The sequence below is a fragment of the Chelonia mydas genome, chromosome 5, assembly GCF_015237465.2.
Source record: "Chelonia mydas isolate rCheMyd1 chromosome 5, rCheMyd1.pri.v2, whole genome shotgun sequence".
NCBI lineage: Eukaryota > Metazoa > Chordata > Testudines > Cheloniidae > Chelonia > Chelonia mydas.
Window position 1 is genome coordinate 21,837,253 of NC_051245.2, and position 25,852 is coordinate 21,863,104.

A 25,852-nucleotide genomic window follows, 5' to 3' on the forward strand; every position below is an offset into this window, starting at 1 on the left:
TTGAAGACACAGAATTTATCATATTGCTGTTTCTGGTAACGAATCCCACACTGATACACCAGGGACAACCAAGCCTGTGGTTAATTCAGTATTTTCTCCCAAATTAACAGCACAGAAAGCAGAAGAAATGAGAAATGGCTAATGGCACTGGGATGTGAAGGGTAAGAACAATAAAATCACATACCTTCGGGGATGCATTGTCCAAGAACAAATTTATAACCCTTACAGCATTTTTTCCTGAAAGACAAAAATAGAATAAAATAAAGTAAAATAAAAATGCTGTTTAAAGGAGATACGGCCTTTAAAAACAACTTTTTAAAAGGGTTTAAAAGTTCTATTTGAGAACCGATCTCAAAAATAAATTTAAAAAGCCATTAATTCAAAAAACTGATTAATAAACTGGTGATTTCTATTCCTGGGTATAGAGAGAGATTTGAAATGATCCATACTAGCACAAATGGTGCATGGAAAACTTCAAAATGAAAGGCCTTTTCCCATCCTAGATGCATACTGATCTCTAAGTGGAAAAGCAAAGTTCTTCGGCCCCAAAAAGCTCTGAGCATCATGTCCCTCTGCTCTGCCTCAGTCAGGGCTTTCTGTGGCTCTTATTTAGGCTGGATGACTGTGCTTTTAAAAGGTGAGTGTTTGGAGAGAAGTGGAGAAGTTTGTGGAGAGCTTCTCAATTTCAAAAAAAAAAAAAAAAAAAATCATGGAGGGCATGGAAGTTTGGATGAGAAGATGCCTGTTGAAAAAGACCTGGTACTATTTCCTAGGGCAAGAGCATTTTGGATCTTTATTCACTCAATTCTAAGGCAGGGTCCTTAGCCAAGATTTTCAAAAGTGACTAGTGATTATTGGTGCCTCAGCTTCTTGGTGTCTACTTGAGACACTTTAAAAGGGCCTGATTTTTGGAAAGTGATGAGCACCCACCATCTGAAAATCAGGGCTCTAACACTGGGCACCCAAACATAGCAACCCAAAATCATTAGTCCCTTTTGAAAATCATGGACAACTTATGCCTCTGTGTGGAAAGCACATGACATACTTCTGGAGCTATACATATAAACAACCATGATCATAACTTTCATGACATGCCATAGAGCGTTTCCAAATATCTGTCACGCTAAAGTAAACTGACTGAAGGGCCTATATCTCAGCTAGTAGTACACACAAGGTTAAATGTTATAATTCATTTCCCATATTTGAAAGGACTCTGAAAAGATGACCGATTAAATAAATGAGATATTTTAACTACAGAAAGATTAATAGGCTTAGAATGTTCTAGAACACTTAGAATGTTCTAGAAACAGGAACACTTAAATGTTAACACTTCTATATGGTCTGAAATTTCTTGAGCTGTTCACTACATGAGAAAGTTCTGGGTGTAGGGAAAACGTGTAGGCTAGTGTGAAATCACATTTAAACATATGGTGTTATTTGTCTGTTTCTATTTTGTATGGCAGAACTACAATAAGCCTCCAAGTTTCTTGATAGCATTTCTAAGTACATTCTAATCGATACAATCTTTACAGACCTCTATTAGAGCGATACTAAGTGCCAAGACTGAGTGATCTTTTCCATTCCTTGTGGACTGCCAGCACCGCTTACCCAGAAGTAACCTGTCATTCAACCTCCTGTGGAATTAAATTTAAATTAAGTGACTTAATCTGGTTTTTGAAAGCTTGTGGATTTTAGAGATATGGACTCTAGAATGTTTTGCAGACGTGCTGAAGTAAAGTGTCTGGTAAGCTAAGGAGTAATCACTCTTCTGTTTTCCTCCTTAAATGTATAACTGACCCAGGAGAATGCTAACGCAATGGAAGTCAATGACACAAATGCATCCCCTAGGAGACCCAGAGTTCATCACAATATATCATTATGTTGCATTTAAAACAACTATCAGTTGCAACTGACCATTTAAAACAAACAATATATTATTCCAAACTATGTAAAAACAAACTTTGGCTGCACATTTTATACACTTTCAAAGATTAGCTGGAATATAAATTAAATATAATGAAGTTTGGATGGCTGCAGGGGAAGCTTTGCCTTGTTATGCAAACACTGGTCCTCATTAGACTTCACTACAAACACTGCTGTGAAGTTTTATCTTCAAGACAAACAAATGAAGGAGGAAAAAGTTCAAAGGTGCATCAGGGAGGCTGTTCAGATGCTTCAAGCTATGCAGACGGCTTTCCAAATGCACAGTCATCTCCTTTCCTCTTCAGGATAGGGCGAGACTGATAGCACAGTCTCCTTGTAGGCAGTAGAGGCACATACCAGTGAAGAAACCAGCTGGTAGTGGTAGAGAATGTAATAAACTACTCAGATGCTTAAAGCTATGCACATGCTTTGCAGGATCAGGGTCAAAATGCTCAGTATCTTTCAGGATTGGGTCTTATCCTCCTAAATTAAATACTTGTGGGTTTTTTTGCAAGCTAAACTGTGTGAGTCTAAAGATAATGTATCTTCCCTTCTGGATTATTATATTAGCTTGTTCCCCTGCCCTGTACAAACTCCTTCCCACCCCAGAATGTGCCAGATGCTCAAAACTCTCATTTACTGTGAGGTCTATAAAAACTTGACAACAGTTAGGCTGCTGGCGTGCTGAGACCACAGCCGATCATGCTGACCAATACCGTCTCATTGTTTCCTTGTACTCTCCCATCTTTTTATCCATCTGTATCCAGCTATTGTCTCTTGTCCAATACTTAGATTGTAAGCTCCTTGGGGCAGGGACTGCCTTTGTTCTGTGTTTGTACAGCACCTACCACAACTAGGGCTCCAGGTGTTATGGTAAAACAAACAAATAAATTAATAAATAATAAATAATCATAATAATGAGGGGGCAGTGTCTCTTCATGCTACTGGGGGTAAGAGAGGTTCCCCAACATAAGAAGCATTGTGACACTGGACCCGACCCAAAGTCTATCTAACCCGTATCCAATCTCTGGCAGTGGCCAGTTCCAGATCTTGTAAGGAAAATGCAAAAACCACAAGATAGGCAGATGTGGGACAGTTTTCCTCTATATAGGTCACTGTCACGGAGTCACCGGGCGATGCTCTGGAAGTACTCCAGATGAAGCCAGTCAGGACTCTGGGGGAGCTTCCTCTCTCTGAGCAGACTGTCTCCAGGGCAAGAAGCTTCCACAGCTTCCACCTTCCTAGGTCTGACCTCGGAGCATTCAGCATCCCATGCCCCACCGTGCGCTTCCCACAGCAAGTCCGCACAGGCCAGGCTCCTGGGGAAGCCAGTGAGCCCTGCACCCCAATTCCACAGTCAGACGTGACTCTCAGCCATCGTAAAACAGAAGGTTTATTAGACAACAGGAACACAGTCTAAAACAGAGCTTGTAGGTATAGAAATAGGACCCTAAGTGAGGTCCATCTTGGGGCACGGAGGCCATACCCCGGGTCTGGATCTCCCCCCAGCTCTCCGGCCAGATCCAAACTGAAACTCTTCCGCCCCTCCTCTCGCCTTTGTCTCTTTCCTGGGCCAGGAGGCCACCTGATTTCTTTGTTCTCCAACACCTTCAGTTGGCACCTTGCAGGGGAGGGGCCCAGGCCATCAGTTGCCAGGAGACAGGGTGTCAGCCATTCTCTGTGCAGGCACCATCACAGTGGCCCTCTAGGGCTCTCCAGCAATCACACACTCTTATCCCACCACCTAGATACTTAAGAAATGCATAGGGGAAACTGAGGCACTCACACAGTATTCAGAGAGAACATTAAGAACAGTTCCACTTCGTCACAGTCACGTCCTGATCGCTAATAGTTAGAGACTGGTTTAAGCCCTGAAGCATGAGATTTAGTATTTCTTCCAGAATGTCTGTTGTCATTCATTTATTACTACTCTGGGTATTCTTGGTATCCAGATAAAGAGCCAATCCCTTTTTCAATCTTGTTATGTTCTTGGCCTTAATGACACAGTGAGGCAATGAGTTCCACAGCTTAATTCCACAATGTGCAAAAAAAAAAAAAAAAAAAAAAGAAGAAGTATTTCCTTCTCTCGCTTCTGAATTTCTCACCATTTAATTTAACTGAATGCCCCCTTAGTCTTGTTTTATGAGACAGGGAGAACAGAAGTTGCTGCTCTCCCCTCCTCTGGATTATCCCTGCTCCTCTTCATGGAAGCTATAAGTCCCACATAAGGGAATGGCATAAAAAGGACATAACCAGGCCTCAGAAACTGCATTCTTGCCCCCATGCAATCCCCTAGAAGTAAATTCCCAATTCAGAATATAGGCTTCTTTTCTTGATGCCAACTCCTTTTTTGATACATGACTTTTCTAAACAGCAAACATTAATTTGACATGATTTTGCAAGGGGATCTGATAGGTTAGGGTTAATGCACAGAAAATACAATACTATAGTACTTGCTGCCTTGAACATCATATTACAGCTCTAATTCTAAGTAACACAGCCTGGGATGTATTCTTGATGACCTTTACATTCTTTAGGCCAGCTACATTCCTGAAAATCAATTTATCAAAATATCTGACACTTAAGTTGATTATTAACAGAGGTACTTTAATGCTAAAACTTATTCTTAGAACCTGGCTGACATTTCTAATCAACATTGCATAATTATGAACTCATTATAGATAATAAGAAGCAAGCAGGCTGCTACTGATCTTTTTAAACATTGAACAATTTTCTTCATGACTGTTGCTAGGCAGTTGTACATTTAAGTGTGAATCAAATACAGTGGATAATATTTAGCTGCCTCGGAATGTGAAACAGTTGTGGATCTGCTGTGAAATTAGCTTGGTTCATTATTAAGTTATATTTCCAAACAACAGTAACTTTTGGCACACCTGCATTTCATATCATGTAACAGGGTGGTTTACCTACCAGAAAATGTTATAACAATGTTTCCTGTCAGTTTCCCAGGTTTCCATGAGCTCAATCATGTAGTGTTCATTCAGGAAAAGCACTGTTTTAAATAGGAGTTTATCCTGAATGAAGACTGCAGGAAGCCCCATCTCCCAAAATCTGGCACCTGAAGTATTAAAAGAGTCACAGTATCAGGGAGAAAAGGAGTACTAGTGGCACCTTAGAGACTAACCAATTTATTTGAGGATAAGCTTTCGTGAGCTATAGCTCACTTCTTCAAATGCATCCGATGAAGTGAGCTGTAGCTCAAGAAACCTTATGCTCAAATAAATTGGTTAGTCTCTAAGGTGCCACAAGTACTCCTTTTCTTTTTGCGAATACAGACTAACACAGCTGCTACTCTGAAACCTGTCATTATGCAAGGCACTGCATTTAGCCGTATGGAGTGGAAATCTATCAAGGAATGCATCTGATGAAGTGAGCTGCAGCTCACGAAAGCTTATTCTCAAATAAATTTGTTAGTCTCTAAGGTGCCACAAGTACTCCTTTTCTTTTTGCGAATACAGACTAACACGACTGCCACTCTGAAAAGTATCAGGGAGGTGTCATAATTCTACAGCTGTCAGCATTCTGTAACATTCTAATTGAAAGTGTGTACATGGCCTTAGATGTATATAGTATTCATCCATTTCTAGGTATCCATCATTAATGTAGTGAGAGGCCATATCTCATCGAGCTGGTCAGAAATTAGTATTTTTCTCGATGGAACATTCTTGGTGAAAACAAAACACATTTTCATCAAAATTCAGTGGCAAACTTTGCCTTTCCCGCCCCCCCCCCCCCCCCCCCCAAATGCTGGAAAATTTTCAACCAAAAGCTCAAAAATCAAAACACTTCAGGTTTTCAGGGGAAAATTTTTAGATTTGGGGTTTTCCAGTGAAAAATCCAAAATTTCAAGGCTCTATTCCATGAAAATTTTCATTTAATTGAAAACCCAATTTTCCGTTGAAAAAAAATTCACCAGAAAATTCTCAACCAGACCTACTCAAAGAATATCATAACATGAACTCACAACAAACTGTGCGCTATCTCACAGATCAGAGGTTCAACAAGAGCTTCAAGTGAACCTGCTGTGCTTAATAACACAAGGGAGCCTTTGTAATATGTACACAGAAGGGATACTTATTGTGACGGTCCGAAGTGCTTCTTTGATCTTCCTGAATTTCAGAAATATGCAAGACTCTAAAAGAAATACAAAAAAGGCATACTTAACTTCTATACCTGGCTGATGAATTGTTTAGAAGTGAACCAAACTGCTACAAAAATCTTTGGTTTTTAAAAATTATATATAAAATCCAAATGAGCTCCTGCATTGCCTGTCAAATCTTGCATGGACAAATAAGGCCCATATGTAGCGCAAGAGTGCTCAGTAACCCAGTAGCTGTGGGTATCTATATTTCACATACACAGAAGATTTATGCCGTTTTGGGCAACATGATCTAAAACTGAAAGAACATGCTTTGTTTTTATTTGGGATACATACCAAAATCTTGAGTAACAGCAAATGGTGTAGACAGAAGTTCAGTATCATAAGCTTTGCCATGGTTTCTAGACTGAGTCCTCTTTTACAGCTATCTGAAAAGATAAATGCAGCCAAGGCAGCATTTACTATCCTGGACATCTTACCTGCAAAAGTGGGATTCCTCTCTCTTCCTCTGCATATTCCTCTCATTGGTCTAGTTCCAACTGACATTGCAGCCAATGGAAAGACTCCCTGTGACTTCATTGGGAATTGGATTGAGCCTACGATCATCAGAACAAAACGAGCTGGGACTACATCACCATATTAAGGCACTTCCCCTCTTCTGAAGAAGCCTTTCCATTGATTTCAATGAGACTGAGTAATATAAGGAGTAGCAGGCGCCTATTATCTGAAACAGGGGTAGTCAATTATTTTTTGTCAAGGTCCACATTTCTTGGTCAAGGTATAGTCAAGACCAAGACTCCAGAAAATATAATTTAAAAAAAAACAATAATTATAATAATAAGTAAATAAAAAGATTTCGGGGTCTGTTCAAAAGCATCTGGCGGTCCAGATTTGGCCCGCGGTCTGCTTATTGACTATACCGGATTTAAAGAATCTTCCTGGTACCTGGGACCACAACATATGTACTGTATTCACACTAACTCAGTGACCAATTTATTGGAAAGCAAAATGAGAATTTTGACTGAGTAAAGATCAGGAAGATCCCCATGGGACAAGGAAACTGAAGAAGTCAGAGACCTGAGAATCAGCTGGTGTAGTAAAACTCTTGATTTCTTGAAAGTAAGATTTCAACTGATAAATGGATTTTTAAGTATATGAATGAAGGTCATGGTTCTGACCAGCAATTGCAGTTAGTAATTCAGTCTAGTTGTGCATTACTGTTTTCTTTAAAACAAAATGCTGCTTGGCTCTAGTTATTAACATTTTTATCAGGAAAGAAATCCTTTTTTGGTTGCTGTTAAGGTGAAGCCCTTGATAAGACTGAAAATGCATGCACTATATTACTCATTCTCCAAACATATGCCACAGGCCAGATCCTCAGCTGTTAAAAATCAACAAAGCTCCATTGACCCTGTGATTTTGAAAGCTTTCTGACATGCTATTTGGCTGTCCATTACTGAAATGTATTATTATCTGATTCTCTCTCTCTCTCAGCCATTTGAAGTGTTGTTTTGTCCTGGTGTTTTTATGGACACAGGACACAGGAGTTTTATGATGCGTGACTAGAAATTGTGTTTCTTGGCCTCCTAACTTACAGAGGACATTGCAAAAATGACAGAATGATGAATTACTTTGCAGAGCTACTGAAGAACTCAGTATTTTCACATGAAGGAAACTGGCTGCACATCCATCGATAAAGAGACTGTGATCTTGACTCTAATCAATTTCAAAAGGTGTGTTCAAAAGAAATTAACTACAAAACTCCTTCAGTAAGACAACGTCTCACTAAGATCAAACAGATCCAACTCTTGAGGCTCCTGGTGATGGATGTGCTGAGATGAGATAATAACCAGCTCACCTGGAAAAATGGATTCTTTTGAAACAAACAATTTGAAGATTTGGAATTTACCAAAAATCTCCTAACCTGCACCCCCCAAAAGATAGTTAGGTGCCTACCTCTGCTTGGGATTCACAGCTGTGAACCCGCTCCTGGAGTTAGGCACCTAAGCCAGGTCCATTCAGCCCTTTCTTAGGAAAACCAATAGCCCAGTGGTTCAGGAACTCACCTGCAATGTGAAATGCCTGTTTTTCCTAATTTGGAGCAGGGACTTGAACTTGGGTCTGCAATATCACAGGTGATGCCCTGACCACCAGGGTATTGGGTATTCCAGGGTGTTGCTTTTTTAATCCATTCTGTTGGAGCTGTTCCACTTTGTATAAATAAATTAATATTCATTGGTGCAGGAGCTTGAATTTAGCACGCCAACAGGACAGGTGAGTGGCTCCCCATCCACCCACAAGTCGCAGCCCAGAATAGTCCCAGTCTAGTTGCCCCCAGCTGTTTTTTGCGTGAGGCCCAGTCTAGTAGAAAATGCATAATGGATCAGGCCCTGCAGGTGACACAGGAAGGGGAATGATTTTTTTGAAAATCCTTCCAGGTCTTGAGGTAAGGAACCAAGCAGCTCAGTGGCACCAGGACTTAGATGGTTTTGCACATGTCCACCAGCAGAAATGTAGGCACCATGGGGACTTTTCCAGCAGAAACATAGGTGCCTCTAGGGTTAGCTGGCAGGGGAGTGAGGGTTTTGAGGATCTCAGTGTGCCTAAATGTTCGATGTAGACACTTAAAGTGGTAGTTAGGTGACTAAGTCCCTTTGTGGGTCTGGCCCTTAGTCTCTTTGTGCCTCAGTTCCCTATTAGTAAAATGTGCCCCTTCTCACAGTGGGGTGTTTCTTTGAATATATTAAAGACTGAGAAATGATCAAACATTATGGTAATGGGAGCCATCTAGACTTACAAAATAAAGCCTGACCAGAGCAGCAGTACTCCCCTACCACATATCATTTGATCACCACTCTTGTGACCGATACAGCTGTAACCCCTCTTTCCCACTAGACAAAAACCCCTCTCTTAGCCCTCTGAGCCAACACTCATTCGACACACTGGCTTTGCAGCATGCCCAAAAGGTCAATGCATTGCAAAGTTCTGCCAAGGGAAAGGGGCCCTTAGAAAGAAAATCCCACCTGCAGCCTCGTAAGAATGGGGATAAAGTTCCAGGGCCTCTGCTGAGTGTAGCTGTGGCCGTACGGCACAGGGGACAGAGATGGTCTCACAAGTAGGCAGAGCCAAGCTGTTGAGATTCCGTACTTGTAAGGATGGTTCCTGTGACCCTCCCTTCTGATTGATAATTAAAGAAAACAGCCTTACTGGCATTTCCATTTCCAAATGGTACAGACTGGGTTCTGATGGAAGTGAAAAATGAAATTGCAGAGCTGCCACCCATGGTATGTAACCTATTACTTAAATCAGCTTCTGTACCAGACGACTGGAGGATAGCTATTGTGACGTCAATTTTTTAAAAAAGGCTCGAGAGGTGATCTTGACAATTACAGGCCAGTAAGCCTAACTTCAGTACCAGGCAAACTGGTTGAAACGACAGTAAACCACAGAATTTTCAGACACATAGACGAACACGAATTGTTGCAGAAGAGTCAGCATGGCTTTTATAAAGGGAAATCATGCCTCACCCATCTATTAGAATTCTTTGAGGGGGTCAACAAACATGTGGACCTGGGAGATCCAGTGGAATAGTATTGAGACTTTCAGAAAGCATTTGACAAGATCCCTCATCAAAGGCTCTTAAGCAAAGTAAGCTGCCATGGGATAAGTGGGAAAGTCCTCTTATGGATCAGCAGCTGTTTAAAAGACAGGAAACAAAGGGTAAGAATAAATGGTCAGTTTTCAGAATGGAAAGAGGTAAATAGGGGTGTCTCCCAAGGGTCTGTATTTGGACCAGTCTGTTCAACATATTCATAAATGATCTCGAAAAAGGGGTAAATAGTGAGGTGGCAAAATTTGTAGACGATATAAAATTGCTCAAGATAGTTAAGTCTAAAGCAGACTGAAGAGTTAAAAAGATCTCACAAAACTGGATGACTGGGCAACTAAATGGCAGATGAAATTCAATGTTGATAACTGCTAAGTAATGCACATTGAAAAACATAATCCCAACTTTTCATACAAAATGATGGGGTTTAAATTAGCTGTTGCCACTCAAGAAAGAGATCTTGGAGTCATTGTGGGTAAAGTTCTCTGAAAACATCCACTCAACGTGCAGTGGCAGTCAAAATAGCTAACGGAATATTAGGGACCATCAGGAAAGGGATAGACAATAAGACAAAAAATATCATAATGCTTCTATGTAAGTCCATGGTATGCCCACATCTTGAGTACTGCATGCAGATCTGGTCACCCCATCTCAAAAAAGATATATTAGAACTGGAAAAGGTACAGAGAAGGGCAACAAAAATGATTAGGGATACGGAACAGCCGATACGAGGAGAGATTAAAAAGACTGGGACTTTTCAGCTTGGAAAAGAGCCAACTAATAGGAGCTATGATAGAGGTCTGTAAAATCTTGACTGGTATGGAGAAAGAGAATAAGGAAATGTTATTTATTCCTTCACATATCACAAGAACTAGGAGTCACCCAATGAAATTAATAGGCAGCAGGTTTCAAACAACCAAAAGGAAGTACTTCTTCACCCAACACACAATCAACTTGTGAAACTCATTGCCGGGGAAGCTGTAAAGGCCAAAACTATAACAGGGTTCAAAACAGAAGTAGATAAATTCATGGAGGATAGGTCCATCAGTGGCTATTAGCCAGGAGAGTCAGGGATGCAACCCCATGCTCTGAGTGTCCCTACCCTCTGCTTGCCAGAAGCTGGGAGTGGATGACCGGGGATGATGGATCACCTGATGATTGCCTGTTCTGTTCATTCCTTCTGAAGCACCTGATATTGGCCACTGTTGGAAGACAGGATACTGGGCTAGATGGACCATTGGTCTAACCCAGCATGGCTGTTCTTATGGGTTCTCAGACTTTTTGGGAAGCCTCAATGTTGTTCTGTGGGGAAATACATAATATTGGCCTTTGCCACCGCCAAACATAACCAGGCCTCAAGAAAGGTATTTTTCATGTCTACACAATATATCTTAAATCTTGATGCTGAACTATCATATTATTTCCTGGAAATGTCATGTAACATAGCCATAGTTCTATTCTGACATCACCAATCAGCAGGACGGCTTACCACAGGCAGTTTGATTAAGTTTAGCTTAATGATGTCTGAAAGTAGCAAGCAAAACTGGTATGTGAACTTGATCAAAGCAAGTTTAGAGCACAATGTAAGTGTGTGACTCCAATAATGCTGGGCAGTACGTACTCTGCCTACCTTAAAGAGCCATCAATTAGATTCACTAGGTACCTCCATAAAGTGAATGTATATCACCTTCTTGGAGATAATGTGGATAAAACTGGAATTTTGGTTTCTTTTTTCCCCCTTCTATTTATGGTTTGGGACCATATTTTCCTGTTTTTATATGGGGTTTAATGCAAGTGAATGTTCATACAATTTTTTATTAGATTGTCAAAAATAATGATATGATTAAATAAGAGGTGTGACTAATATTGTCTGCTCAGACCCAGTTTTCATATTCTTATGTGCCGTCAGATTTCTATGCTATCTCCCTTCCCTCCTCTTTTGACAGCTCTGTTTAATTTGTTGACCTATACCAAGAAATAATTGTTTAAATGCACAGGTAAAATTTATTTGGATTTCAATAAATCAAATTTATGATAACAGACGTGACATTTCGGAAAAAAAGTAAATAACTTCATTTTTTATATAATTAAATGATTTTAATATATATAAATCATTTAATTATATTGAACAAAGCCATGTTTTTGTATATTGTTGTATTATAGATATATATATACACACACACACACACACACACACAATAAACATGGCTTTGTTCTTATTTGCTATGTGTTTGTTGTATATAATACAACAATATACAACAAACATGGCTTTGTTCAATATAATTAAATGATTTTATATTCATTCTCACAGGGTGGCAAGGTAGGATTTATTCTTATGTGTTTTCTTCTGCAAAAAATATTCATTTTCTAAACCTCATTTGAAGACATCCAAAAATTGAGCCCACTTGACATTTAAAATAAGAAAAGAGAATAAAGATGTTTTTTCACCATCGACGACTTCCAATTAGAGGACTTGGAGCCAAATTTCCTTCTTAGCCTGTAAACAGCACGTCTTGCTGATGGTGCAGGTTCGGTTATTTATCTAAACAAAGGTGAGCCAGAGTACAGTGCTAATCATTGCACATCTGTCCAGTGTCTTGGAATTCTTAAACTTCCATGACTCTTCATTTTGTGGCTCCAATTTCCTACAAAAAAATGCATTCTAGATAGAAAGCCATAAATTCCATTTCAGTACTGAAAGTAGTGCCAAAGCATGCTGTAAGGAACGCTGTGCTCATTAGCTGGCTGCTGTTCTGTTGCTAGGTCACTGAAGTCAAACAGAAATACGTTGTTGGCAAGTTGTTAGATTTACTGAATCCAGTCCAATTTATATAGCATCTTTCATCACAAAATGCTGTATAAGCAATGCCCAATAAAACCTTTTTTTAATAAACAATAAAGGCAACCACACAGTTCACATATGCACGCACACCCAAACACATCATACAAATAGTACAAGGAATTCAGACTTTAAAAGTTAGGTTTCCAAATGAGACAAATATTGAGTGAAGTCAATAACATTGTCCAAACTGGGGAGGCTGTTGCATAAGAGCTTGACCTTCTTCTCCAGAAAGTCAATGGCAGTTTTGCCACTGATAACAATATGATTAGAATTAGACCCACAGACCAAGATACAGGACAGTACTTAAGCATGTGGTTACCTTTAAGTATGTCTCATTTACTTGCACAGAATGGAATTGGATGCTTAAATGCTATCCTATAAAAGGATGTTTTCCTGAATCCGGGTCATAATTTGCAGCATAAATAGAAGAGGGTGAAATCCTGGCCCCACTGAAGTCAATGGCAAAATGCCCATTGACTTAAGTGGGGCCAGGATTTCAACCCCCACCACCACATCTCTCTGCCCCATCCCAATGTTAGAAGGCCTTGTTTCAGAAACAGCTATTTGGTTTTGACTTGTCAAAGAAAGGGAACATGTAACATTTCTCTGAGGTACGCAGTGTTGTGAGGCACCTTGCCCCACCTGTCCTTAGTACGGGGTGGGCAAACTATGGCCTGGGGGCAGCATCCGGCCCTCCAAACATTTTAATCCGGCCCTCAAGCTTCCACCAAGGAGTGGGGTCCGGGGCTTGCCCCACTCCACGCGGCACCTGGAAGCAGTGGCATGTCCCCCCTCTGGCTCCTACACTTAAGGGCAACCAGGGGGCTCTGCACGCTGCCCCCACAGCTCCCATTGGCCGGGAACCATGGCCAATGGGAGCTGCAGGGGCGACACCTGTGGATGGGGCAGTGTGCAGAACCACCTGGCCGCGCCTCCGCGTAGGAACTGGAGAGAAGACATGCCACTACTTCTGGGAGCTGCTTGAGGTAAGCACTGCCTGGAGCCTGCACCCCTTACCCCCTCCCATGTCCCAACCCCCTGTCCAGCCTGGAGCCCCCTGCCGTACCCTGAACTCCTCATTTCTGGCCCCACCCCAGAGCCCACACCCGAGCCAGAGCCCTCACCCCCTCCCACACCCCAACCCCCAATTTCATGAGCATTCATGGCCCGCCATACAGGTTCCATACCCAGATGTGGCCCTCAAGCCAAAAAGTTTGTCCACCCCTGCCTTAGTACGAGGAAGTCTTGTCTATGCTTGCAAAGGATCAGCTCCCTGGCAACACAAGCACTACCTTCCAGGCCTTCGCAGGTTTTGCTCGCTCTGCACAAGATAGTGATAGGCACATGTCAGCTCCCGAGTCCTCTGAGCATCCCTCTGGACTGCTCAGCTCCTGTTCTACTGAACACTCCCAGAACTCTTAGGGTATGTCTACAGTGCAGTAAAACATCTGTGGCTGGCCTTTGTCAGCTGATTTGGGCTCGTGGGGCTGTAAAACTGTAGTGTAGATGTTTGAGCTCTGGCTGGAGCCTGGGCTCCCAGATCCTGTAAGGAGGGAGGGATCCCAGAGCCCGGGCTCCAGCCTGACCTGAATGTCTACAATGCAATTTTATAGCCCCAGAGCCTGAGTCCCATGAGCCCAAGCCAACTAACACAGGCCAGCCACGGGTGTTTTACTGCAGTGTAGACATACACTTAGATCTGTTATTCCCAAAGGCATTGAGTTGCTATGGGCTACCCAGGGAGTTGTCCCTGAGGTTTGACAGGGAGGCAAGCTGTCACAGAGAGAGGCACTACAGAAGAATCTCTAAAGAATTAGTCCTTCCAGACTCTCCATATGGAAAAAGGCTAGATACTTAGCAAGTAGGCATGTGTGTAGGCTGGTTTATTGGTTTAAAGATGTATGTTTTCTCTGAAATGCTTTCATTCCAAATGAACAATACTTTGCTTTGAGGTAGCTGTTTGGTCACTGATCACCACTGGCATTGCTCCAGAGGGAACAGAACTGAAGAGTTTGAGCTTAAGTCATACCTGCTGAGCTAACTGCAGTTAATACCTGAGGATTGCTACTCAGGATATGGTCTGAGAGTGGGAGAATCACTTGAATCCCCCCTGAGCACAGGTGATGGCCTAAGACCGGAGAAGGGGGTGCACATTCAATGAAGGGGTCAGAGTAACTGTGACAGATACCACAAAAGAAAGCAATTTAAATTCTGAGAATTCCTTTACTCCTTCAGAACAAACATTTTCATTCAAATGTCACTTGAACAAAGTTTTACCAGCCTGATATTTAAAATTTATTAGCCTCTGCTTCTCTTTCATACTGTACTGGAATTTCTTTTTCAGTCACATGTATTCCTGAGAATGAAAGGACAATAAATTTCCAGTACTCTGCATTTATCAAAATAAAAAAAGCCCCCATGAATCTGTATGGCTATGAATCAAAAACCTGTCAACCCCCTTCAACAATATGCTGCTTGTAAAGTAAATCACACTAGTAAGCTGCTACCTTGCTATTCCTGCTTCAGAAAAATCGCTAGTTGTCTCCTGGGCACTGTTTACATATTGTCTAACGACTGACGGTATAAATTTGATTTTTTGTGCAAGGACTGAAAAGGCGCACACTTACCTGGATTTAATGTACACATTTTAACACAAAATGCTTTGATATGACCAGTAATGGCCAGAGATATAGGGTGAAGTTCTGGTCCCCTGAAGACAATGGGAATGTTGGAGCTAGGATTTCACCCATCCTTAAACAAGTCCTAAGAAAAACCAGACAACTTACCTTTCTAATCATGCTATATGCATGGAAGACAAATGCTTGCTACATGATCACTAGTAGAGTTGCTTGAAAAGTTTTAAAAAGTGGAAAATACAAAAAAAAAAAAAAAAAAAACCTGAAAAAATTTCAGTTTTTCAATTAATAACAAAAAACATTTTTTTGAAAACCTGAAAATATGTTGGTGTTTTAGTCCCCTCCCACTTCCTTTATCTGCAAACTATAGTTCAGACCAGTCATATAAACACACATTATGCTTTAATAGGGCTAATAAAAGGGGGCGTTCAAAACAATTTTGAGCCAAATTAGCTTGGAAGAAGAATTCAATTGAAAAAATGTGAACGATAATTGGGACTCACTGAAGGACACCTTACTAAATGCTCAAAAAGCCACAATTGAGGAAGAAGGTTTTACTGGTTAAAAATCTGACATCCTTTAGACAGCAAGTGAAGGCAGCTGTAAATTTTTTTTTAAATGGAAGAAAGGGGAAATTGACACAGTAGTTAATATAAATTAGAAGTTAGGAATTGTAGAAAATTGATAAGGGAAGCCAAAGGACACAAGGAGACCTCTATTGTCAACAGAGGTAAGGACAATAAGAGCTTAAATATATATATATAAAAAAACTCTTCTTATATATATGTGTGTGTGTGTGTGTGTGTGTGTGTGTGTGTGTGTGTGTGAGAGAGAGATAGAATCCTGACAATGGTATTGGTCTATAACTAGATGGAAATTGTAAAATTATCAACAATAACAGAGAAAAGGCAGAAGTTTTCAATTAATATTTCTCTTCTGTATTTCGGGGAAAACTAGATGATACAATCTCATCATATAGTAATGATAACACTCTTTCCATTCTACTAGCATCTCTGGAGGATGTTAAACAGAACCTAGTAAAGTTGGACATTTTTAAATCAGCATGTCCAGATAACTTGCATCCAAGAGCTTTAAAGGACTGTGTGAGACTCTCCCTGGACCATGATTGCAATAGGTCTTGGAGCACTGGGGAAGTTCCAGAAGAAAGTTAATGTTGTGCCAATTTTTCAAAAGGGGAAGTGGGATGACCTGGGTAATTTTAGGCCTATCAGCCTGACATCAATCCTGGATAAGATAATGGAGCAGCTGATCTGGGACTCGATAAATAAAGAGTTAAAGGAGGGTAATGTAATTAATGCAAATCAACATAGGATTATGGAAAATAGATCCTGTCAAACTAACTTAATATCTTTTTTTGATGACAGTACAACCAAAGTCTGGTTGATAAAATTAATAGCATTGATATACTTGGACTTCTGTCGGTGTTTGACTTGGTGCCACATGACATTTTGATTGAAAAACTAGAATATAAGCTTAGCATGGCACGCATTCAATGGATTAAAAATGGGCTAACTGATATGTCTCAAAATGTAACTGTAAACAGGGAATCATCATCAAGCAGGTGTGATTCCAGTGGGGTCCCACAGGAAGTAGTTCTTGGCCCTATGCTAGTTAACATTTTTATGTATGACCTGGAAGAAAACAAAGTCATCAAAGATAAAATTTGCAGCTGACACACAAATTGGGGTGGTGGTAAATAATGAAGAGGACCTGGCAAGCAAACAACATGCATTTTAATACAGCTAAATATAAATGTATACATCTAGGAACAAAGGATGTAGGCCATACTTACAGGAAGGAGGACTTTATGTTGGCAAGCAATGACTCTGAGAAAAATTTGGGGAGGGGAGTGGGGAGGGTGGACAGCCAACTGAACATGAGCTCCCAGTGTGACACTGTGGCCAAAAGAGCCAATGTAATCCTGGGATGCAAAAATGGGAATATTAGGTAGAAGTAGAGATAATTTTATCTCTGTATTTGGTAATGGTGTAACCACTGCTGGGTTACTGTGTCCAGTTCTGGTGCCAACTGTTCAAGAAGGATGTTGGAGAGAATTCAGAAAAGAGCCACCAGAATGATTAGAAAATATACCTTATTGTGATAGAATCAAGGAGCTCAATTTATTTACTTTCACAAAGAGAAGTTTAAGGGGTCACTTGATTACAGTCTGTGAGGATCTACATGGGGAACACGTGTTTAATAAGGGGCTGTTCAATCTAGCAGAAAAAGTTATAGCATGATCCAATGGCTGGAAGTTGAAGCTAGACAAATTCAGACTGGAAACAAGGCGTATATTTTTAATCATGAGAGTAATTAACCATCAGAACAATTTACCAAGGCTTGTGGTGGATTCTCCATCACTGACGATTTTTAAATCAAGGTTGGATATTTCTCTAAAAAGATATGCTTTAAAAATTATTTTGGGGAAGTTCTATGGCCTGTGTTACACAGGAGGGCAGAGTAGATGGACACAATGGTACCTTCTGGCCATGTAATCTATGAGTCTCTCTTCCCCCCATCCTTTTCCCTTGGCAAAATAGGAAAAAGAAGAAAAAGGTGGGGACAAAACAACCCCAGAAAATGCAGAAAATTTAGAATGAAACAAAAATTTTCCTCCAAAATTTTAGATTAGAAAAATTGCATTTTCAAACAAAAAATGTTGACCAGCTCAGATCAATATTGATATATCAAAGCAATGAGACTATGGAAAAATTGTTCTGTTAATACATTTTCTAACATCAAAAGCAGCACAAAGAACATGGAATTAACTTCTCAATGTGAGTTAACAAAATCTCTATAGAGACAGCAAAGAAATTATTTCAAGTGTGTTTCACTTATCCAGATGTTTCTCTTTTCTGCTTCATTTTTCTCAGGGAAGACCTTTTAAAGATAAAACTGATAATTAGGACACAGAGTTAACGAATTGGATGAGAAAAGAAATAATTGTTCAAGTGACCTGCCAGATGAATGTTTATTACCCAAGGAGATGATAAAGACATATGCTACAGATAGAAAAGTCATTATTTGGCTCGAGTACATCTCTATTCTATGAACCACTTCCAGCATAAAGAAGTGATTTGCTTGTAAAATAACACTGTATGAAAGTTTGGTGAATTATATAGTGTTATTATACTGTAGTCTCAGTGCCATGGATTATTTTTAGACATGCTCAGCTGCAGGTTATTTGCTGCAGGGTGGATTATGCGCAGTGAGTCGTGAAGCTGTTGAATCAATCATTATTAGTATGATTTATTTATATAGTGCCTTTAGAGAACATGAGAGCATCAAGGTGGGTGAGGTAATATATTTTATTGCACCACCTTCTGTTGGTGAAAGAGACTAGCTTTCGAGCTCCACAGAGCTCCTCTTCAGGTCTCTTAGCGTATGTCTACACTGTAATAAAACTCCACACAGTTGACTTGGGATCACAGGGCTATAAAATTGCAGTGTAGACATCCAGGCTTGGGCTGCAACCTTGAGGGCTCTGGGACACCCCCCCCCCCGCCCCCGGCTATCAGGGCCCGGGTTCCAGCTCAAGCCTGGACATCTACAGTACAATTTTATAGCCCCCGCAGCACGAACCTGTGTCAGCTGACTTGGGGAAGCCACAGGTGTTTTATTGTAGTGTAGACATACCCTTAGAGTATGTCTACACTGCAATGTAAGCCCAGGGTTAGTAGAACTTGAGTTACCAGACCCTGTGCTAGTTAACCAAGAGCTTGAGCGTCTACACTCACTTGTAATCCCAGGTTAGGAATTGTTGAACCCTGGGTTCCAGCCTGGCGTTTCAGCATCTACACTACATTTTGCAGATCCAAGTCCAACCAGCCATATTCCAGACTTCCTAGTGCCCTCCCAAAATGTGGTTGCTCTAACCCTCTGTTCATGGTACAGGGTAAGAAAACTTGACTGACAAGAGGCCAAAGAAAGTAAAAGAAAGTGGGATACTTTTGGTGGACTCCCAGACCACGAGTCCAGTGGGACTGCTTTTACATTGCAAAGCAAAGGGGCTTGAATTCATTTTGACTCAGGTGAGGACCCTCCATCCCTGTGGGGTCCAGGGACGCTGAGTCCAAGCCCTGGGTTAGCACAATTTGTGTTTAGACGGAAGGGAGGTTAGGCTCGAGCCTGACTTTTAACCATGGGCTTACAGTGTAGTGTAGACGTGTTCTTAGGTCTTCTTTGAGACAGACTGCTGCCATTAACAGGAGCTTACACACAAGGCAGGCAGCTGCAATGGTGAGGGTGGGAGCAGATAGCATTGCAGTCAATAGATAATGGAAGGTGAGGTAAAAAGTGGTTTTGAAATAGAGCACTTCCATTAGATCCTTTGTTTAAAATGCAAGGAGTAGGAGGTCAATCCAACTCCCTTTAATATCACTGAAGTCCGTTCTTTGACATTAATGTGATCTGGACTAGGCACAATCTTCTCTCAGTGTATGTGCATAACTCCTTTAACGTCTCTTGTTGAGAAGAGTGGTGGTCCTGACTATATTTTTCTTTTTAACTAAGGCTTGGGCTACACTAGGAACTTATGTTGGTATAACTACATCACTCGGGGATATGAAAAACCCACACCACTGAGTGACGTAGTTACATGGTCCTAACACCCAGTATAGTCAGCACTATGTCGACGGGAGAAGCACTTCTGTCACCATAGCTACTCCCTCTCTGGGAGGTGGAGCACCTACGCCGATGTGAGAAGCTCACCCATCAGAGTAGGAGGCATCTTCGCTAAGTACTACGGCACTATAGATGTAGACAAGCCCTGAGTTAACCAGTTTCCTGTCACTTCCTCCAGTTACCCTGCTTCACACAGTCCACATAAAACAGCCTGTGAGCCTGTTCACTTTTTGAATTTGGTGCCGACGACCCATTACTCAGATGCAGTGTGTAGTCGCCAATGCCATGATCCAACTAAGCAATCTGCAAGCAGAACCCCAGCACTAAGTCTGAGGAGAGACCCACTCAACAAACAGCTGATGCAGAAAGCTGCTGCCCCTCTCCATCACTACTCATGGATCTTGCTGCTGAAAGGTGAAGTTGCTGCTGAATAGCCTCCCTGCCAGGGTCCAATGCAAGCCCTTCATCTAGTCTTACTGCGCCTCACCTCCTCCCAGAGTCTTGCTGCGGGGACAGGAGAGAATCCAACTCATAACAACTTCTGCCCTCATTTTTCTGTAGCTATCTATCATGGTGGGCCAAGCACTCAGAAGCCCGGCCTTCACCACACCTGGCTCCCAGAGGAAGAGAGGGTTGTAGAAGTGGCCTTTCTTTCCTAGAGCAGAGCCTGGGGGGCAATTCACTATATTTGGGTGATACCTTATCTGAGATGCCTGCCTTCCATTCACTCCCTCTGCCAACTGTGGCATCCCTCTGGGACTCCCCCCTTATTCCACACTTCCTTGCTCCGCCCCAGCATTTGAGTATCATCTATTTCCTCTCATCTTCCCTGCCCCCGCCCCAGTACCTCCTCTCATCCCATTGTCTGAGGGTGGGAGGTAAATCTGCTTCTGGCATCACGGCTGCTTGCTTTGGGGTTGGGAGGGCGCGGTGAAGAAAAGGCTGACTTTCTTTCCCGAAAGGAAGCCCGCAGAGCGAAAGAATGGAAACCCCGCCAACAGAACTGGTAGCCCTAAGATGCCAGAATGGAGAAGTGCAGGCAAAACCTGGTTACCCCTCTGGGATGCACAAGGGAACCAAGGACAAAGGTCAAAAGCTCAAGACTGTCCCATCCATCCACAGTGAAACCGCTGACAAATCTATGCTGGCTTCATGACTCTGAGCTGTTGGGGGCTGCGTGTCATGGAAGGATTAAAATTCTCAAGAGCATTCGCAGTTGGGGTCAAATTTGCACAACTTCTCTGCCTGCCATTTGGCTCAGCAGGATCAAAAAGAATTTTTTAAAAAAAGTAAATTCTTTATTTATTTTAAAAAATAGAATTCCCATCTTTCCTCTGTAAGGAAAGCCAGACAGCTAGGATTGGTGACTTCCAGGGCTTGTGCTACTTGGGAAGCAGAAGATATTTTTAGCTGCATCAGCCCATTAATCAGAGAAACTGAAGCAAACAGATTTGGCACACAGTACGTCTTGTGGGCAAGTATGTGTTTTACTTGGAGAAGGTACTTATTGGGTTTTTTTAGCTTTTGATAAAGTATGAATAAAATTTATCTTTAAAAATGAACATCTCCAAGGAAAAGCAACGGAGCGTGTCATTTTTAGGCATTGAGCCCGCTGGGTAATATTCCTACAAATAATCATTTAGAAATCTGGGATTTTTATCCTTATTTTTATTCTGCAATTTAAAATGGATCCAGGATTCTTCTTCACAGTCTGGCCTGAACTGCAATGTAATGTTGCTTTGCATTTTGGCCACATTCTACTTTAGAAGTGGATGCATTTCATTAGTGAGTAGAGTGATCCCTATGGAGATAATATGGGTCATTTTTCCTTGTAAAGTTCTTTGGGTGGAAGGTATTCTATATCTAAAATTATTTGATTTTAGATGTTATGGACAGTCAAAATAATACATGCAGAAGCACATTCAACATTTACATTGTTCCAGGGTCGTTGTTGGGTTTTGTTGCTGTTTTATGCAGTTGCTTTATCAACTCCGTTAATTACTCTAATTAAAAGAAGACAAAACAGTCTTGTGTTGCTGCTACTTTTTTGCTACAATTTTTTTATTAATTTTTTTTTTTTTGACCACTGTTTTATTGGAGCCCCCTTCGTATAGTAGAAATTGGTTTATGGCTGCCTGGCACATTTCAGTATTAGCACAATATTGATAACAGATTTTGTTTCTTGCTACTTGAATGGGTTATTATATATGTATTAATTTATTAACTATTTAAGCATTACAAAAATAGTAATGTTTTAATACCGGAGCATCTATATCGTAACTGGACTTACTGTGTATACACCGTAGCTGTCTCTACGTGTATATTTTAAACCAAAACACAGACATTCACCTGTCCTTTACACCAATGTAAATCAGAGGCAACTCTACTGAGGCTGGTTGACTAGATTCTGGTCACAGGCGAAAATTCAGAGCAAATGTACTGAAGTCAATGGATTTGCTCTGCATTTACACTGGTGTAAATGAGATTAGGATCTGGCCCCAAACCATTCCTATGGATATTAAACCAAAGTGAGCTCAGAATCCGGGATACAGGCCAATTTAATACGAGCAAGTGTTAGAAAATATCCATTAAATGGGTTTTGATATGTATTGATATTTGTTGTTATAAAGTATTAACGTTATTTTAGGAGAGATGAGAAGAGGCATTGAGATAAGATCACTGGCTTCTGACCTCTCAGTAGGCATAGCATTTTATGAGGCTTGGAAAGGGCTTACTTAGCTTTACAGGGTTTGATCTTTTTCATTTTGTCTGGGAATGTGTTTTTCTTAAGAATTTCCCCGCTCCCCACCCAGATTGTCTTATTTAGTCAGATTTTCCCCTCATTATAGACATTCCTGTATTGTTCATAACATAAAACTTTGCTGGTAGAGAAATATAGTTCGCTTGGCTCGATGGATTCATCCACACATGCACAGCTTCTTTTAACTCACTTTCAAATGTTTATTTTCCTCTGGTGATTGGTTTTTGTTCTGTCTGCCTTTCTTCTAAGAGCCATGACTAAGGTATGCTTCCTGCTGGCAGCCTGGTTAGAGATGTACTTGATGCATGCCACATGTTTTGTTTATTCATGTGAATACTTCTCTCTCTCTTAGTATCATCACTGTGGAGTTACAGTCACCATGTACTGGTTTGTAGACTAAATTTTGTCCATCTAGACGAAACTGTCTTTTGAACAGCCGAAGATGTCAGTTTTCATTTACATCCACCACCACGTCAGGTATTTTCCTTCTCTGTCCGCATGTTTAAGCTATGAATGGTCACAACTGCTTTGGATGTTTTTAACTGCCTTTTTCATCTAAATTCTGTCCTGGGCTAATGGACTCTTTCAGGATCTCTTTCACTGAATATAATACACCCCAAATTAATGACCCCACCAGGCAACTCTTAAGAGATACTGAGAACCCTCATCTCCCACTTAAGTCAATAGGTCTCAGCACCTTGTGCAATTCAGCCTAAACCAGTGTAGACCAGCCCAAAGTTTATCAGAACACATACATTAGTATAGCTAAGTCTCTCAAGGTGTGAAAAATTCACACCCCTGAGAGACATAACCCCGCCAACCTAACCCCAGCTGTAGACAGCATTAGGTCAACAGAAGAATTCTTCCCTCAACACAGGACATGGCTACACTTGCAGATGTAGAGCGCCAGGAGTTAAACCAGCCCTCGGAGACAGCAGCAGGGAAAGCACTGCTGTGTGTTCACACTATGCCCCTTGTGACTGTGGAGCATGTCCACATTAGCAGCTCTTGCAATGCCACAGAGAGCAGTGAATTGTGGTAGCTATCCCAGTGTGCAAGTGGCTGCAGTGTGCTTTGGAAAGGGTTTACAAAGCATGGGGGGCAGAATGTGTCAGCATGCTATCTTGTAATTTCAGACAGTGGAAGGGGGAAACCCAACATCAGTCCCCAGCCACTGCGCCTCTCTCTCACACACTCACACCTGCCTCTGCAGCAGGAGCATTCCACAGTAATGGTTTGCTTTGTGTCCCGGAGCAGATAAGTATGCCGGCTGTCAGAAACAGAGCTTTGAAAGGGGATATCCACATGCCTGCAGCCCAGTTCAAAACAATGACCAGAGTGGTCGCTTGACTTCAAGGGATTATGGGACATTTCCAGAGGCCAATCACAGCACAGTAATACAACACACTGTCCACACTGACACCTCAGTTTTTCAGCCAGGGCGCAGCAAGCTCTATGCTTCTTGTGGAGGTGGATTACCAGGGGCGCTCCAGCAGTGGAGTTCGGGCACTCTACATGCCTTGCCAGTGTGGACACCTCAGGAGTTAGGGCACTCGGGGCTGATTTAATGCGCTCTAACTTGCAAGTGTAGCCAAGGCCTTAGGTACCACCTCCCAGGGAGGTGGATTAACTACACCAATGGGAGAACACTTCCCATCACTGTAGTGAGTGTCTACACTGAAGTGCTACAGCGGCGCATCTAAAGCCCTGCAGCTGAGCCATGGTAGCATTTTAAGTGTAGACATACCCTTTGTGTTACTGCTTCATTGACAGAGAGCACCAGGCTAGAGTTAAGAGACTGATTTCTGCTGGGGGTGGGGGTGGGGGTGGGGTGTTGTTCTACCTACACTCTTTAAATAGCACTATGGGTTACCTGATGGTGAGGTTATCCAAAAAGAGGACGTTTAGGTCCAAGTTTTATGAGAGTCATTTGCATTCCACTGGTGCAATATAAAATCATCTGTGTTGAAAAGGAATTGGTTGGGTAACTGCAGTTTATCTTTGTTTATCCTCCTTTTATGTTTCATCTTCAGTCATCTGTTTCTCTTCCTGGAGGACGGTTTCGGCTCATTTCCTCAAGTCTTCTTTGTTTACTTACAAAGGCTATTACTACACATGGAGCTGGGTGGGCTAGCTGCCCTCAGTATGTGCAGTCAGAGTCCCTAGGCTCGTACTTGGGGCGACTAACCCATCCCACCCCTCACACTGCTGTGCCTACAATCTACTTTTAGTGCCCTAGCACCCACTGCACTAGTGTGAGTATGTCTCCTTGAGTAGACATACCCTAAATTTCAAGCTAATTGGTTCGTTTTGTAGCACTCATTCCAGAGAGATTCTAACTGCTTCCTTGGCTGTTCTCACCTTATTCTAGTATTAGCTGAAGCATTCAAGGTATATGGTTTGCCCTTAATCTAGTTATGGGTAAGAGTGTTTAGTATCATCTGCAAACTTTGCCAGATCATTTATGAATAAGTTTGGAATTGGTCCTAGGACTGACCCTTGGGGAACACCACTAGTTACCCCTCTCCATTCTGAAAATTTACCATTTATTCCTACCCTTTGTTTCCTGTCTTTTAACCAGTTCTCAATCCATGAAAGGATCTTCCTTCTTATCCCATGACAACTTAATTTACGTAAGAGCCTTTGGTGAGAGACCTTGTCAAAGGCTTTCTGGAAATCTAAGTACACTATGTCCACTGGATCCCCCTTGTCCACATGTTTGTTGACCCCTTCAAAGGTTAATGTATGTGTAGCTAAAATGGACATGAATGTTCTTTCTTGTTAAGTTCTGTTACATTAAAACCTTGATAAATTTATGGATTTTCTTTTAATTTGCACAGAATTTTTGAGGTGCTTTCATTACTCAATAAAACTCTATTCTTTGGAAAATAATTCACTTTTAATAATTCCCAACATATGGACAGAATGCCCGGCAGCAGTGACAGCACCCACTTAGCTGTTATTGTACACTGACACAACTCACAGGATCAGAGACAAACACAGTGTAATAATCATAGATGTACAGGAAGCAGCACAGAATTAATAGGTGCATGGTCAGTATTATAGTTATAAATTTGCACCAAGCACCACACAATTCCAAACAGCCTTCAAGCGACAGGGCCAGGTAGAGCACAGTACACCACTATGCATTACTGTGGCTCACTGTTAAAGTGCTCCTTCAAAGCCTTCCTGAGCCATGTAGTTCCACACTGATCTCTTCCAACACTGCTTGTGTCTGGCTGTCCAAACTCAGCAGCCAGCTGCTCCACCTCTGTGGCAACTTTCCCCACTTTGCTTCACAGTTATTATGCAGGATGCA

At 41.5% G+C, this 25,852-nt stretch overlaps 1 protein-coding gene across 1 annotated transcript in view; it reads right to left on the reverse strand.

The window, feature by feature from the left end:
* The window catches only part of CCBE1 (collagen and calcium binding EGF domains 1), a 189,169-nt gene that overhangs the window by 41,469 nt on the left and 121,848 nt on the right, over positions 1–25,852 (reverse strand). Inside the window, exon 3 of the mRNA XM_037902772.2 lies at positions 185–237. Within this exon, the coding sequence (XP_037758700.1) occupies positions 185–237 (53 nt within the window). The remainder of the gene's footprint in view (positions 1–184; positions 238–25,852) is intronic.